Consider the following 15,440-nt stretch of genomic DNA (forward strand, 5'->3'; position numbering starts at 1 on the left):
TTCATTACATTTTTAGTCATTACAAATTTTTTCATGTATTCTACTATTAATCTTACATTATATCATATAATACTCTTAATCAATTTAAAATAAAAAAATATGCTTAAATATATATTATACTTTTATTATGTATTATATTAATTAGTGTAGTAGTTAATATGATTGTTTAATATAAAATTATCAAAATATAAAAATAAAATAAATTTAACATTTATTATTTTCAATTTCATGAATTATAATGTTAAAAGAATAAATTAATTATTATAAATAGTACAATGATTAAAATCAACCGTGTAATATAAAAAAATGTGTAAGAGGAATGAGTGGAATAAAATAAATAAATAATAAAACTTTTTTATCTAAAAAGGGTGATAAAATGTGATAATTGAAATTAAAAATATAATAAAATTAATTTATCTAAAAATAAAAAATTAATTAAAAAACTAAAATTATAACACCTCAAAATATTTTTATCCATGAAATTAAATTAAATTTTATATAAAATATCATATAATCATTTAGCTACTTTAATAAATAGTATTACTCACACTTATAATTTAATAACTTATCTTAAAACTTTTAGCAACTAATTAATTTTTCACTAATTTTTTCAAAGATATCCATATTATAAAATACTTATAAACCATTGCAAATTGTAATTGTGGTTAACTATGATATGTCATATGCGTATAGACTAGTAAAAAAACAACGCATGGTACTATTTACTATTATTTCTATGGGAGTCAATTTTATATTATTCAAGTGAATAAAGTCATTTTGAAAAAGATTAAAGGGAAAAACAAAAAAGCTCGGTTAAAATTTGATTTTTTAAATATAGTTTATCATTAAAATTGATAGGCCATTATCTTTAAGGAGCATCAAATTAACCCTAACAAATAGAAGTGATATCCTTTTAAAATCAGACTTTATGTAAAATTTTGAGATAATACGAATACATTAAAAAATTATATTTATTTATTTTATAAATATGAAATAAGATAAACCTATTTAAAGTAGTGTGAGTAAATACATTCTCTTCAAAAAATATTACTCCCTATCTCCCCCATTTATGAAAAAAATATGAAAAATGAGGACTAATGTGCTCACAAAAGTTTAATTAGAATAATTATATTAATATACTCATTTTCTATCTTAGTTTTTTCTTTTTCTCCCTTTTCCCGTCAAATCATTACTAAATCTTTCACTTTTCCAACCCATAGGATTAACACATGGTGTTAGTGGCTGAATTTCTTCGGTATGCAAAATTTCCTTAAATTAATAATAACCACACAGATTAATTTCCGATTCAATAAATTAGAAAACATCATAATCTCTAACCCAAGGTCTAAGGAAAAAAAATTCTTTTGACTTTTTCTCTCTAGCTTTATTTCTTTTTCTTCCCTGTATATCTCTCTTGAAAACTTAAATTATTAATCGACACCCTTTTATTGTTGTTATCATATCATGCTATCTACACACTTATATAACCTTTCGAGTTTAGACCTTTTTGGCTCGTGGGTGTGTGCTGGTGAAACATTTTTATTTAATTTAATGTAACATGCACGTACCCGAGAATAATAATATTCATTCTGAATCCTTCATCCTCGTCTAGAGTCACTTTTTCTTTACAAAGTCAAAATCCGAATGAATAGTGGTGCAATAAGATTGGTTTCCTCGGTGTGCTTGGGGACTTGAACAAGCTAAATTAGATCAATTAAGAAGAAGATAATAAAATTGACTTGGTGGTAAAGGGTGAAGGAAGGAAGATTCGGCTAACAAAAACTAATAAACTGACAAACATTAAAAAGAAGATACAGTTCTGGACATAACTAACTGTATAACTGTGTATTAACAAAGGTGAAAAGAAAAGAACGTGGCCATGAGGGAATGAAGAATGGGAGAGCATAAGTTGTACGTACAGTGTAGTTATGTGGCAAGTACATGTTGTTTTTGCTAGTCACTTGAATGAGTCATAAAGTTACTAATTTCCCAGCTGCTACGTACTGCTGGTGGTTTTTCTTCCCTCTGAAAATCTTGGTCCAATTTGGTATAACTTTTTTCTTCTTCTTAACAATGAAAGGACTGACAGGACGAGGTGAAGAAGCCTTCTGAAACTTAGATGATCCCCTTGAAGAAGGCGTCATGCTCTTTGGCCTTGTTCTTGATGGATACTCATACTTGTCTCCCTTCTTTGATTCTCTCTTTTCTCTTGCCTCAGCAGCAGCTATCTTAGTCTTCATCATTATCTCCTTCTCACTGGCCCTCACAGCTTCAACCCACGCCTTTGCCGCTTCAACTTTCTTCTCAGCAATTTCATTTGCCTTCCTTGCATGGTTTCTCAAATACTCATATTCAAACTTTGAGATGATAATTATGGAACTAGGCTTTGTTAAACTAATTCTCTCCCTCATGCTCATGACATTCTCTGTAAGAATCTTCAGCTTCTCTAAGGCTATAGCTTCTGATGATTTCACTGCTTCAAGCTCCTGCCTCGCGCCTTCAAATCCTTCCTCACTCACCTTTATCTCCAACAAGGCCTTTTTAATATCTTCTTTGGTGGCTGCAACCTCTCCATTTATGATCTCTTTTTCTTTTTTCGCTGCTTCTGTTTCGGACTTGAGCTTATCAAGAGTTTGGGACAAGTTACTGACTATTGATTTGGCCTTTTCCTCTGCAGCAGACACCGCTTCTAATTTAGATTTCGCTCTCAAGAGCTTGTAACTGAGGTTTCGAACTTTTGCACCCATTTTCGATTCAGTGTTCTTTAAATGAACCGTGGCTGTATTCACATGCTTCAGCTCATTTCTTGTAACATCCATAGAGGCCATAAACTTAAAACCTTGTTCTCTAATGGAAGCTAAGTCCTTCTTTGCTGCCTCTATTTCTTCTGTTGCAGTCTCTAAAACACCAACATCTCTTGATTCTCCTTCCACATGCTCCATGCTCTCACCTCTTTCAACCCTTTTCTTAACAAAGTTCAACTCATTCTTCAACATATCAATATCAGACAATGTCGTGGCCAATTTCATTTCAAGCTCTTTTGACTCATTTATCTCTTCAATGGCCTCTTTCAATCTGTTCCTTGTATTTTCAAGAGCTTCAATGTCTCTCATTTCATTCAAAGCGTCCATTCTAGCCAATTCAACCACCACTTGTTCTTCACTGGCTTCCTCAATCTCCTTCCTCAGTTTTTGTGCTACTCTTGAGAAGGACAGCATGCTGGATCTCGATGCTTCGATTTCCTTTTCTGCTCGCTGTTTCTCCTCCAAAACAGAAGCCACATCAAGCTTAAGTTGGAAAAATTCCCGTTTAGCATGTTCCAATTCTCTCATAACTTGTGAATACTCATTATCATCATCATTCTTGCTTGGTTTCCCATACTCCTTTAGTGGTGCCACATCTCGCATTCGGGCTTTTGCCTTGTAGCTAGATTCCCCAATCATAGAGAAAAGGTCTTTCACTGTCTGTTTGGCATTGGAAAGCTTAGCTTCTGCTTGAGCTTTTGCAGATTCTGCTACCCGTTTGGTCTCTTTGTACCGAACCATATCCTTGCTTGCTCTGTGGAGTTCTTTTGCTTTAGAAGATTGCTTCTGAGTAATATTTAACAAAACAATGCTGTTTTCAAGTGCTCTAAAAGGACGCGTAAAGATTCTATAAATAGAATTTTTTTTAATTAAAAATCTTCGGTAAGAATTGTACACAAAGAGATATTGGTGCAATACTAATTGAAGAAATGACAAAAAAAATCGGTAAAGATGATTTGGATATATAGAAAGAATTAAAGACCATTCAAGATATGAGTGAGGAGAGTAAAATACATGGTGTTTTTAGTCCATGAAAAGGGAGAGAAAGTTTTCACATGAATCTTATAGTAAATAATATCTCCAAAAATTTAGTTAACAAGGTGTAATTCGTGTAACTTACTGCACTTAGTGAGATAAGACTTTTGTTGTGTGTTGGTGAGGCTTTTTTCACAAAATCTTTTCAATTTAGATTTACTTAACAGTGTCAGACTCACTTAAAAATTCTTGTTGAGAAAAAAATGCACAAAACAATTTAGTAGAATAAATGCCATCAGCTGCAGGCAGATGAGGATTAATGAGGGACATACCGTTGAGAAATATTTTTTCAGCAAAGGACTATTGACATCTTCAATCCTGTTGCCATATAAGTTAACAGAAGCTTTAACCAAACCAACTCCTCTTGTTGTGTGACCAGGCTTTGAGGCTGAGCCATCCATATCCTATTCCTGTTTGGAACCAATACCGAACTGATGAAGGTTTAATTCAGATGCATAATCAGAGCTGTTCACTTATAGTTTGTTCTATAAAATAAGTGTCACTTTGAACTAGTAGTTGCAAAAGGGTAACACAAAGTACACGTAGTATAACTTAAAGCTAGCTAGCCTAGCCCTGAAATAATTAACAAACGAGCATAAAGGCTTGAAATGGCTTACCTGAGAGAGATTGTTGTTGGAGACTGGTTAGCTCAAAAATCAAACATGTTAGGAGGGAGAACTTTTGTGGCTGATGAGAATTGTAATATGCTCAAAGGGTCCAAAATAGGAAGAGGGTGAGGTCCACATGACTGGCTGCTATTGGACACATTCTACTGTTATTCCTTTCAGATTTTTCGTACACTATTCTCTTCTTCAAAATATTGTTAAGTTGTTCTCAAATTTATTTTATTCCATTGGACATATCAATTAAAATATCATTTTCATAGTTTGTCTGCTTCGTTTCCCTTATTGCAAAGGTGGAAATATATCCACCAGTGTTTCTTTTTTCTTTTTATTTTTTATGTTAAAACACAATTTTATGATAATTTAGAGAAAGATTCCATTTCTATTTCTAGCGTGCAGTGAGCACCAACTCAAATATTTGTTTTTTTCTATAGCATCATGATTTTGAAAGTTCCATGAAATTCCATCGTTACCCGTTGCATCAATCGTTTTTTTTTTCCCCTAAAATTTCTCAAATTTGATAACTATGATCGCAATTTTAAACTTTGGCTTCAGGAAAATAATAATAGCATTGCTATTCAGTTAGAAAAAAAAAAAGAACAGCACTGATTCACCATGAGTAAAAATGAAAGTTTGTCATTAGTCAATTGTTAAGTATCAATACAAATTAGAAATTGTTAAAAAGACAAGCCACGATTTTAGTTCAAGGTTTTTGCCTTTCTTTTTGTGCCAATAAGTGATTTCCGAATACTCAAAAAACATTTAAAATAATAAAAAACAGAATCTATAATATAAACCCGTGACATAAAAGTTTTTTTTATATAGATATAGGGGTAACAATAAACTAAATCAACTTGAAAATAATTTGAAATTTTGGTTCATGAATAAAATAAGCTAAAAATGAAACTAGTTAAATTAATGAGTCAAAATTTAAGTGTATATAATTTGGTTCATGAATCAGCTCTCCCTCTCTCTATATATATATAATTGATTGGATTTTCTTTTATTCTATTTATGCAGATCTTGGTTGTAATTATGTTTTTTTGGATTATACTTTGTGACCCTACAAAGTTAATAGAATAAATTTAGTTTTACCTTTTTAAAAAAGTTAAACAATCATTTTTCTAAAACCTATTAATAAATTAAAAATTTGAAATGCAAAGGAGTTTACAAATTTTACTCTTAGTTCATGTAATTCGAACTAACGAGTTGCATGGAACTATTCACGATCTTAAATTGAGTTGAGTCTGAGTTGAAAAAAGATTCATGTTAAATTTGAGTCGAACTTCAAGCTGAACTAAATATTGACAAGCCAAATTGAACTATATTGAGCTTGGATCAACTCGATTCATTTTCATCTCTACTTAATATAAAAGTCTGGTATGATATAAAAGACATAGTTAAATAAATACTCATTTAACATTTTATTATTCTAATTTTTCAGATGATTAGTTATTAGAAATAAATAAAAATGTTAAAAGTGATATCCAGTGAGATTGCTTTTTGAATCATTGGCAATTTAATGTTTACATTAATTGTGTCTATTAAACTATTAAAAATACCCATTTAGTTTAAATAGAATCTAAAAAATATATACCACCTTGTTCTAAAATTTTCATAAGGCAAAGGGTAAAAATATGGTATTTGCTATTTTTTCCCTTAGTGTAGAATAAAAGAAATGAAGTTGGAGCTAAAAAAACCAACCAATTACTTAATGAGTTAATGCATCTTATTTTTTTGTTTGGTGTATCTCCAAATTTTCTAGTATCTCAATTTTATCCTTCTTCACCTAAGCACAATCCTAGTTGCTTCTCTCCCAAACCTCCATGACCATTGCACTCCACCTCCACCTAACACTACTGTCACACTCAAACACCAACATCGTCGCAACCAATGCCTCCACACCGCACCAAACCCACCATCGTGCCCCTACCCAACCACCCATCACCACCACAAGCATCGTTGTGAGCCATGAACTTCACACCATTCTAAACTTATCACTGTGTTGCATTGCCATAATTAATAGAGTTACGAATTAAGTAATTTGTAGTACATTTGTATTATAGATTACTTAATCTGTAATGAATTTGTGTGTATTACCTATACTTCGATCCTAAATTGTACTAGATTATTTGTTAGGAAAGTCAATATTTTATGATTCTTGCTTTAAATATGATAACAGTTCGTCATATTAGAATGACTTGATTGTAGGAATAGATTGTTGAATTATAGGAGTAAAATCATCTAATTAGCGATATGTATTTGTGTATATATTGTCTCTATGATTCTGAACGAAAACATAATCAAATTATTTTTATCTTCTTTTTCCTTTTTTACATTATTCAATCCATAGTACACATCATTTCCTGCTTGTTCTCGAAGCTCATGAGACTCAAGTCGATGATCAACCACCTCATGCTCTTTAGCTATGGTTGCCAAGCTGGCGGCCCCAAGAAGAGAGTGAGTGAGGCGAGAAATATAGGATGGGGACTTTACAAATTTAGGAGGTGTACCAAACAAAAAAATGGAGTGCATTAAGTAATTGCCCTAATAATTTATGACCGTAAATGAAAAAGTAAAAAACAAGAGAAATGTTTTGCATTGGTTGATAATGATTGGTGGTGTAAGAAGAAGCGAAAAGCGCGCGATTTTCAGTTAAAAGAAACGGAAGTGTAAGAAAGAAAGGGTTCAGATCAGAATGGAGGTGGAGCGTTCGTCGCTGTGTAACTGCGTGGTGAACTTTTTGTTGGAAGAGAACTACCTTCTCACCGCCTTCGAGCTTCTCCACGAGCTTCTGGACGATGGCCGCCACGACCAGGCCATTCGCCTCCAACAGTACTTCTCCGACCCCGCCCGCTTCCCTCCCAACCAAATCTCCCGCCTCAACTCTCTCCCCACTGCCGATCCACAAACTCTCCTCCAACTCAAGAACGAATCCGACCACAAGTTGTCCATCACCGATTACGAACTGCGCCTCGCCAACGAAGACATTGCCAAACTCAAATCTCAACTCTATGCTGCTGGTTCCTTCCTTCCTTCCTTTTCAATCACATCATGGTTTTAAATTGCGGTTGCGGTGACCCTGAAAACCTTTACATTTCAGAAAAATGCGGCTGCGGCCGCGGTTGCGGATCGCTATTTGAAAACATGAATCACATTCACTTTTCATTTATTAATGTAATCGATGTAATGTAACTCACTCTTCGTATCATATGTGCACTGTACAGAAGCTCCTCAGTCTAATAGTGGACATGTTTCCGAGGGACAAATTCAGGAACAAAAACCCAATCATAACAATAATCATTCTTCCTCCTTCACTGCTTCCTCTTTGGGACCGCTAAAGGATACAGAACGTCGAGATCTTAATTGTGCTGTCAAAGAATATTTGCTTATTGCTGGCTACCGTCTTACTGCAATGACTTTTTATGAAGAGGTACTTCACTTCACTTTCTTCTTCTTTTTTCTATTTTTTCAGGTGTAACTATTTTATGCATGATTTTGATTTAAATGTAAAGATTTTTTACATGTAAAGGTTTTATTTTTATGCTGCCTTCCATGGTTTTAAATTGCAGTTGTGGTTGAATTGTGGTGAGCCAGAAAACCTTCACATTGCGGGCAATTGTGGGAAAACATGGCTGATGCGGCTGCAATTGTGATAGTGATGCAATTGCAGAGTGTCAAAATACCATGATATTGCTGCTGCAATTGCGGTTGCGGACCACAATTTAAAACCATGATGCCTTCTAATAATAGATCTTTATTATATGACGAGTTTATTGATTTTAATAATAATTACAATGAAATCACAACAACAGTTATTTCTGATTGGTTATCAGTATAAAAATATTTACACCGACAATGCATGACAGTTAAATTAAGAGATTAACTATATGCATGCATGACAATTAAATTAAACTCTTAACTGTTCCTGTAGGTTACAGACCAGAACTTGGACAATTGGCAGAATACAAGTGCATTAATGCCGCAAGCCTTGCGTCATTATTATTATCAGTATCTTTTATCAACTTCAGAGGTTGCTGAGGTGATTATTTAATTCATGGTGTAGGCAAGTGCTGAATGCTGATAAATGGCTCAGCTGGTTGTTTATTATTTGATTCACTTGGCTTCTTAATCTTACCGTTAATGTAAATTTCATTTTGAATCATTCCTTTCTGCTTAATAAATGAAACTTCTTTATAATGTGAAGTAATTGATTGACTTCATTTGATTTTTAATAGGCCTTTGAAATGAAGGTAAATGTGAAAAACCAAATGAGTCCTGTAATATTGATTAGAAAATCCATATTACCGTTATGTTGAATCACGCACATATAAATATGCAGGAAAAAATTGCCCAAGTTCCAGAAAATATAACACTGCTGAAAGAAAATGAGAGGCTGAATCAAGAAAAGGAGAGCTTGTTGAAGGACAAAGATTTGGCCGATGGTCAAATAGCAGCATTAACTAAATCCTTGGAGGCACTGCAGAGAGATCTTAAAGAAAAAGAGAACATGGTAGTTTCTATTTACATCTATGAGATACTGTTCAACAATGCTCATATTTTTATTATTATTTCTAATGTTAACATTTAGGTGCAAGTTTTAAAGCAGTCCTTGGAGAATCAAAGAAAAGGGCTCCACGCTAGCAGAGTTGAGATCAGTAAGCTGAAAATGAGTATTGAAGGGTCTGGTTCTGGAAATAGTCTAGTTGTTAGTGATGTTGACAATTTTCAACCTGTGTCTTTAGATGAGTACAAGGAAGAAATTAAGAAATTGCAAATGGAAGTTGAACGGTTGAAGGAAAAGAATATAGGAATTCCTGAACCAGGAAATTTTGTTGGTTCTGAAAATGAAACTCTGCAGATAGAAGACAAAGTGCGAGAGATTCATGAGGATCAAGGTGCAATTTCTTACCATGTTGATGCACCACAAGATGTCATACGCGATGAAGATGCTCAATCAACAACTTCTCAAACTCTTAACAAATATACTGATAAACACGAAGATGCACTGCATGCATTATTTAATCCAGCAAATGGAAATAGTGCTTTTGAAAATATTGATAATGTCTCTGAACAAAATGTTGGCAAGCAAGAAGGGGATAACAGGTTAAATGCAAAATCAGACAGTGCAAATGATGAAGCAATATCCGAGAAGATGGCAAGTCCACTCTACTTTTGCTTTAGGAAATCCTCAAACATCATTACCTTTTGGTTTCTAGTTGTCTAGCTTTAACTTTTTTACATCATTATCCAATTATTTTTGCAGCACTCTTATCAGAGTTTGGTTATGATAACAAGTCAAATTCTTCTAATGATTTGGTAAAACTTGTTTAGATGTCGCATTGATAGTGGATAAAAATTAAACTCTTTTTTTACTTTAGTGAAACTGAATGGTCAGGATTTGTTTTTGTCAGGGCATGTTCTTGTCTTAAAAATAATAAATTAGCAGTATCTCATGGTCTGCATTGCCAGTAATGAAGTGCATGTGTAAACATAAAGAGTGAAAATCCCACTCCCCAACAAAAGGAATAAGTGAAAGAGACTGATGATTTTTTAAATGATTTTTTTTTTGGGTATAGTTTCTTATGTATGTTTATGCTTTGACAGGGGTTAGGAACCATTCAGATACTTGCAGACGCTTTGCCTAAAATTGTTCCGTATGTCCTCATCAATCATCGTGAGGTGGCTACTCACATAATTTATTTACACTTAGGCAATCTTCAACATTTGTTGCATTAGTGTTGTTTGGTTGCAGGAACTGCTTCCTCTAATGATGTGTGCAATTGAGCACCACCCGGATAGCAGCACTCGGGATTCTTTGACCCATACATTATTTAATTTAATCAAGCGTCCTGATGAACAACAGAGACGCATAATAATGGATGTAAGTTATATTGGTTTTTCACGTTAGTTTAAAAGTTCGAACTTCAATGCAACTTTGATCATTTCAGGCATGTGTCAGCCTTGCAAAGAATGTTGGAGAAATGAGAACAGAAACAGAATTGCTTCCTCAATGTTGGGAACAAGTATATTCTGGCCAATAATTTTTTACTTCTGTTTGCCATTCTGACTTTGGAACCGGGTTTTCAGTTTTCTTGTTATGCATTTTAGATAAATCACATGTACGAGGAGCGTAGACTACTTGTTGCTCAATCATGTGGAGAACTTGCAGAATTTGTACGGCCAGAGATTCGGGATTCTCTTATTTTATCTATTGTGCAGCAACTAATAGAAGATTCTGCCACTATTGTTCGAGAGGCCGCAGCTCATAATTTGGCTATGCTGCTTCCACTTTTTCAAAACATGGATAAATATTTCAAGGTCAGCCTCACTATATATGCTTCGAGGCAATCATGGAGAAGATTTCTGACTTTAAAGAATTGACTGCAATGTAAGCTCTGCAACAGGTTGACGGGACAGTATAGGGAATGGAGCCTTTTACCCTCTTCTCATACATAATATGACAACTTTTTAAAAAAACAAAGAAGGAATAGAGATAAAGACTTGGTCCAATTCTTTGTTTTATTTGTTGTTAGGTGGAGGAGTTGATGTTCCAATTGATATGTGATCCCTCAGGAGTGGTGGTTGAAACTACTCTCAAGGAATTGGTTCTTGCAATTATAAAGTGGGGAAACAAATTAGACCACATTTTGGGAGTTTTATTCTCACATATTTTGAGCTCTGCTCAGGTATTTGTTTTCCTTTGTGCTTTCAATTGTCGCTCGTGGCTGAGAACTTAATATCATTGTTGGCAATTATTTCTGAGTTGAATTTCCTCCCCTGCATTGCAGCATTGTCCACCTCTTTCTGTAATTGAAGGGTGTATAGAGTCACATCTACATGAATTGGGTGAAAGAGAGCGCTGGAATATAGATGTTCTATTGAGAATGCTGATGGAATTGCTTCCTTTGGTGCACCAGAAAGCAATTGAGACATGTCCTTTCTTGTCCAGAGTAGAATCTACACAAGTTGTGTTTTCTGCCACATTGTTTGAATTGTATGCAAGGTAAGCTTGGCATGAAGTGTTCACTTTGAAATAATAACATTAGTTCCTGTAAAAGAATTGATGCAACTGATCTTTGGGTCTTAATGTCACACTTGCTCCCTTCCATATGCGAGTTCCTTTTTGGAAAATGGTGGAAATAGGTGAAAGTGAATGGATGAATAGGTAGCAGGTCAGGTTTGGTGTCCAGAACCCACTAGATTTCTATGCTTGACTCATTGTATTGAAGGCATGCATATGTAGAAACACAAACTATGCTTGACTGCAGTACCAAAATTGTGACTGATCTTGAGTGGTTTCCACTTTTGCTAGGGGACATGTTGAATGGGATGCATTTGAATGGATGCATGTTGAGTGCTTTCCTAAATTGATACAGCTGGCTTGCTTGTTACCATGGAAAGAAGATAATCTACGGAGCCGAATTTCAAAGGTCACTTGTCTATTTTTTCTGTTTTTTTAACTTTGTAAGTTCTGTAGCTAAAGCAACTGAATAATTTCTGATCAAAATTATTTAATTGCAGTTTCTGTTATCTGTTTCTGAAAGGTTTGGAGATTCCTATACGACATGCATCATGCTACCTGTATTTTTAACAGCAGTTGGAGATGATGCTGATTTGACATTTTTTCCTAGTGCCATACATTCAAAAATTAAAGGTAATGATTCTTCAATTATTCAGTGAAATTTGTACATAACTGCTTTATGTTTGACAGTTTGCTTTAGGTTTGAGACCAAAATCTGTTCTTTCGGAGAAGCTCTCTATATTGTGTGTCCTACCGCTTCTGTTGGCTGGTGTTTTGGGTGCTTCTGGAAAACGTAATCAATTAGAAGATTACTCAAGAAAGCTGTTAGTAGAAGACAGTTTGAAGGAGAATCTGGCAACAAAGCACACTGTAGAGATCATTAATGCTGTCCGCTTCATTTGGTTTGTATATCACACTTCGGCTATGTTTATATTTTTAAAACTGATTATAGTATTTTAACAGATTTGAGTCATTAGCTTTCTTATAATGCAGCATATATGAAGAAAATCATGGTATGATATTTAATATACTGTGGGAAATGGTTGTTAGCTCTAACGTGAACATGAAAATAAGTGCTGCCAAGCTTCTAAAAGCTATTGTAAGCTTACTGTTTTTTTTTTTCAGTTTCTTCTAGTTAGATCTCATAAATGCCAAAGCTGACACAGAGCTAGGTCTTCAATAATAGGTGCCATATATTGATGCAAAGCTTACTTCAACTCATGCTTTGCCTGCTCTAATTACTCTTGGATCTGACCAAAACCTCAATGTGAAGTGTGCCAGCATTGATGCATTTGGTGTAGTGGCTCAACGCTTTAAAAATGAGATGGTATCTGTCGCTAGTCAGGCGCTAGGATATATATATATATATATATATATATATATATATATCCTTGGTTTTTGTTGCTAAAATGTTGATGCTGCTACTCATTTCAAATTCCTCTCCAAACATGATATCTTGCAGATAGTTGACAAGATACGTGTTCAAATGGGTGCTTTTCTTGAAGATGGATCCCATGAAGCTACTATTGCTGTCATTCGTGCATTGGTGGTTGCAGTACCACATACAACAGAACGACTTAGAGATTATATCCTTTAACTTTTTTTGTGTGTCGAAAGGAAAATGTTCAGAAATGTGCCTAGGTTTATCATTTGCATTTTATGTTGGCTTTCTCAAATCGTGCCGTTTGTTTCTTAACCTTGGTCTTGATGTACATCTTTTATCCAAGATTTCTCAACTTACAGCCGTGCCTACTGCTGCTTCTAGTGATTTGATGCTTCGGCAAGAAAGAGCCAATGCATTTTGTGAGGCAATCCGGGCTTTGGATGCTACAGGTTAGCTCAACTAAATATATACCTCTTTCTCTTTACTTATAAGACTCTTTCAATTAATTCAAGTCATTAAGAGTAGTTAATTTAATTAATCACATTAAATCTGTCAATTAATTGTATTATCGTTTGTTTTAATTTCTTTATCTATTTAATTGTTTCTCATTAATGTTTGGAGAGAATAATTAAATAAAGGATATGTAGAGAAAAAAAAAGATTAATACATTTAGAAATTAGAAACGGATTTTATAAAAATGGACAAATAAATTTTTGAAAAAAAATCTTATAATTAAGCACTCAGGAAGTATATTACTCTTGCATTTCCTTCCTATCACATTTCTTCTTATTTTGAGTATATATATGTTATAGATCTTCCTGCAAATAGTGTTCGGGATTACCTCCTGCCAGCTATACAGAACCTATTAAAAGATTTGGATGCACTGGATCCAGCACACAAAGAAGCCATTGAAATCATCATGAAGGAAAGATCTGGGGCAAGTGTTGGTGGTGGTGCAAGCAAGTCGATGGCTTCTCATCTTGGGATTGCATCATCAGTGAGCAACTTCTTTGGTGATGGTGGCTTGCTTGGAAAGAAAGACAGCACAGAAGCACAGCCACAGCCAGAGAGAGTTGTATACCCCAACAAGGCTGCTGCTACATCACAACCACAACCAGAGGACACTAGATTAAAGCGCATCATGCTGGGACATTTCAGCGACATACTTAGGACCAAGGGAAAATCCCAAGACGAATAAGATGCATTTTTGCCTTGTCATAACATCCAATTTTTTTTATTTCTCAAATAGGAAGATTTTTTTTTTCTGTTTTGGGGAACAATTCAATCTTTTTATAGTGATTCTTTTGTGATAAGAGTTGAAAATGAGAATAATTTAGTAGATTGGAAAGCTAAATTGAATCTGCCAATTGCTAATTGAATTGCAGTTTTGTCATTTACAAACCAAAGTTCAGTTTCCTTTTATGATAGATGAGAATAGACACGGTTTAGTATAATTGATAGATAATTAGGTTTTTAAATTTGTTGTTAGGTATTTTAAATTATTACAATGTGAATAAGTTTCATATTAAAACATGTATCAAGGTAAAAGAAATTGATTAAGAGTGTTTTTCAACCAGGCATGTGCTCAGCAGATGATGTTAGGAATTTTATAATTACTAATTAATATCAACAAAAATTTGATATGAGTTTAATGAGCAAAAATCAGTTTAATCCATTAGGAGATAATGAAAATCCTAATAGGTTTAAAACTTGAGACACAATTATGATCCCTAATACGTTAAATCAAGAAACAATTTCTCATTTCCTCATTTGAAGAGAAAACAACAGTCCCATAAAAAATAAAGTTATTTAGTTGAAGAATGTCATTAAACCAATTGTTTATGACTATTGTTCAGATTCCGTTGCATTTGTTTAATTAATCATTATGAATCTAGGTATTTTTCTTAATCCCTCTTGATAATCTAATATAATGTGTTTTTAGTGATTATTTGTATTTTATAAGTATCTTCTAAAATATAATATACCAACAGTTGAAGCCATTTGAAAGGGGTGTGGAGTTGAGTCCTTGCTTGTTGCCAGAACAGAAGGCCATGCTTATGTGGTTGCCTCAAAAATCCATGTCTAAGGCAATATGTGAACACTCCTGGTGCTAGAGCTTGTGGGGTTCCCTTCCCAACTTGTTAATTAATTATTATACTCCATGTTATAATGTGATGGTTTGTGTATTTATATATAAGAATGCATGGTATCAGTCAGTACTACCGCGCGAATGAATTACAAAATGATGTTGTTCAAGAGTACTATTAAACTATTACAAAATGATGCTTGTACAAGTACCATTATTGCATAGCGGTGAAGAGATCGATTAAAGGAAAGGAGATGGGTGTATGAAGAGGAGATCGGAATAGATGAGACCTGAGACAACTTTAGCAGATAATTAGTTTCGCAAGAACACATTCTTTTATTGTGTTCATATGACAATTAAATGACAAATTACTAAATTGGTAAAGGAAAAGATAAAAAAAGGAGCGACTTAATCCACAAGGAAAAAAGGTTTGCGTGAAGTTAGCTTGCAAAATAGTAACTTATTTAAAAAATTCTATATACAA

At 33.8% G+C, this 15,440-nt stretch overlaps 2 protein-coding genes across 3 annotated transcripts; one reads left to right on the top strand and one right to left on the bottom strand.

The window, feature by feature from the left end:
• Positions 1–1,565: 1,565 nt before the first annotated feature.
• On the bottom strand, positions 1,566–4,627 carry LOC100795515 (protein PLASTID MOVEMENT IMPAIRED 2). Of its 2 annotated transcripts, none has more exons than XM_003524519.5 (3): positions 4,457–4,627; positions 4,112–4,249; positions 1,566–3,590 (listed from the first exon to the last, which is right to left on the bottom strand). In XM_003524519.5, the coding sequence occupies exons 2-3, from the start codon at positions 4,238–4,240 to the stop codon at positions 1,971–1,973; spliced, it is 1,749 nt and encodes a 582-aa protein (XP_003524567.1). In that variant the 5' UTR covers positions 4,241–4,249; positions 4,457–4,627; the 3' UTR covers positions 1,566–1,970. The 2 variants fall into 2 exon arrangements, with proteins under 2 accessions (XP_003524567.1, XP_006579790.1); XM_006579727.4 differs by having other exon boundaries at positions 4,112–4,270; positions 4,457–4,616.
• A 2,451-nt stretch (positions 4,628–7,078) lies between these two features.
• Positions 7,079–14,193, top strand: LOC100781200 (RAB11-binding protein RELCH-like). Its single transcript, XM_026128609.2, is given in 20 exon segments — positions 7,079–7,485; positions 7,690–7,895; positions 8,397–8,504; positions 8,805–8,975; positions 9,054–9,590; positions 10,070–10,144; positions 10,218–10,346; positions 10,414–10,518; positions 10,553–10,801; positions 10,999–11,151; positions 11,254–11,468; positions 11,778–11,895; positions 11,987–12,133; positions 12,136–12,181; positions 12,184–12,388; positions 12,480–12,585; positions 12,673–12,813; positions 12,949–13,072; positions 13,200–13,319; positions 13,683–14,193. Coding segments are annotated over 20 exon segments (3,666 nt in total). The 5' UTR covers positions 7,079–7,160; the 3' UTR covers positions 14,069–14,193.
• Positions 14,194–15,440: the final 1,247 nt, after the last annotated feature.

The sequence above is a fragment of the Glycine max genome, chromosome 5, assembly GCF_000004515.6.
Source record: "Glycine max cultivar Williams 82 chromosome 5, Glycine_max_v4.0, whole genome shotgun sequence".
NCBI classification, from domain to species: Eukaryota; Viridiplantae; Streptophyta; class Magnoliopsida; order Fabales; family Fabaceae; genus Glycine; species Glycine max.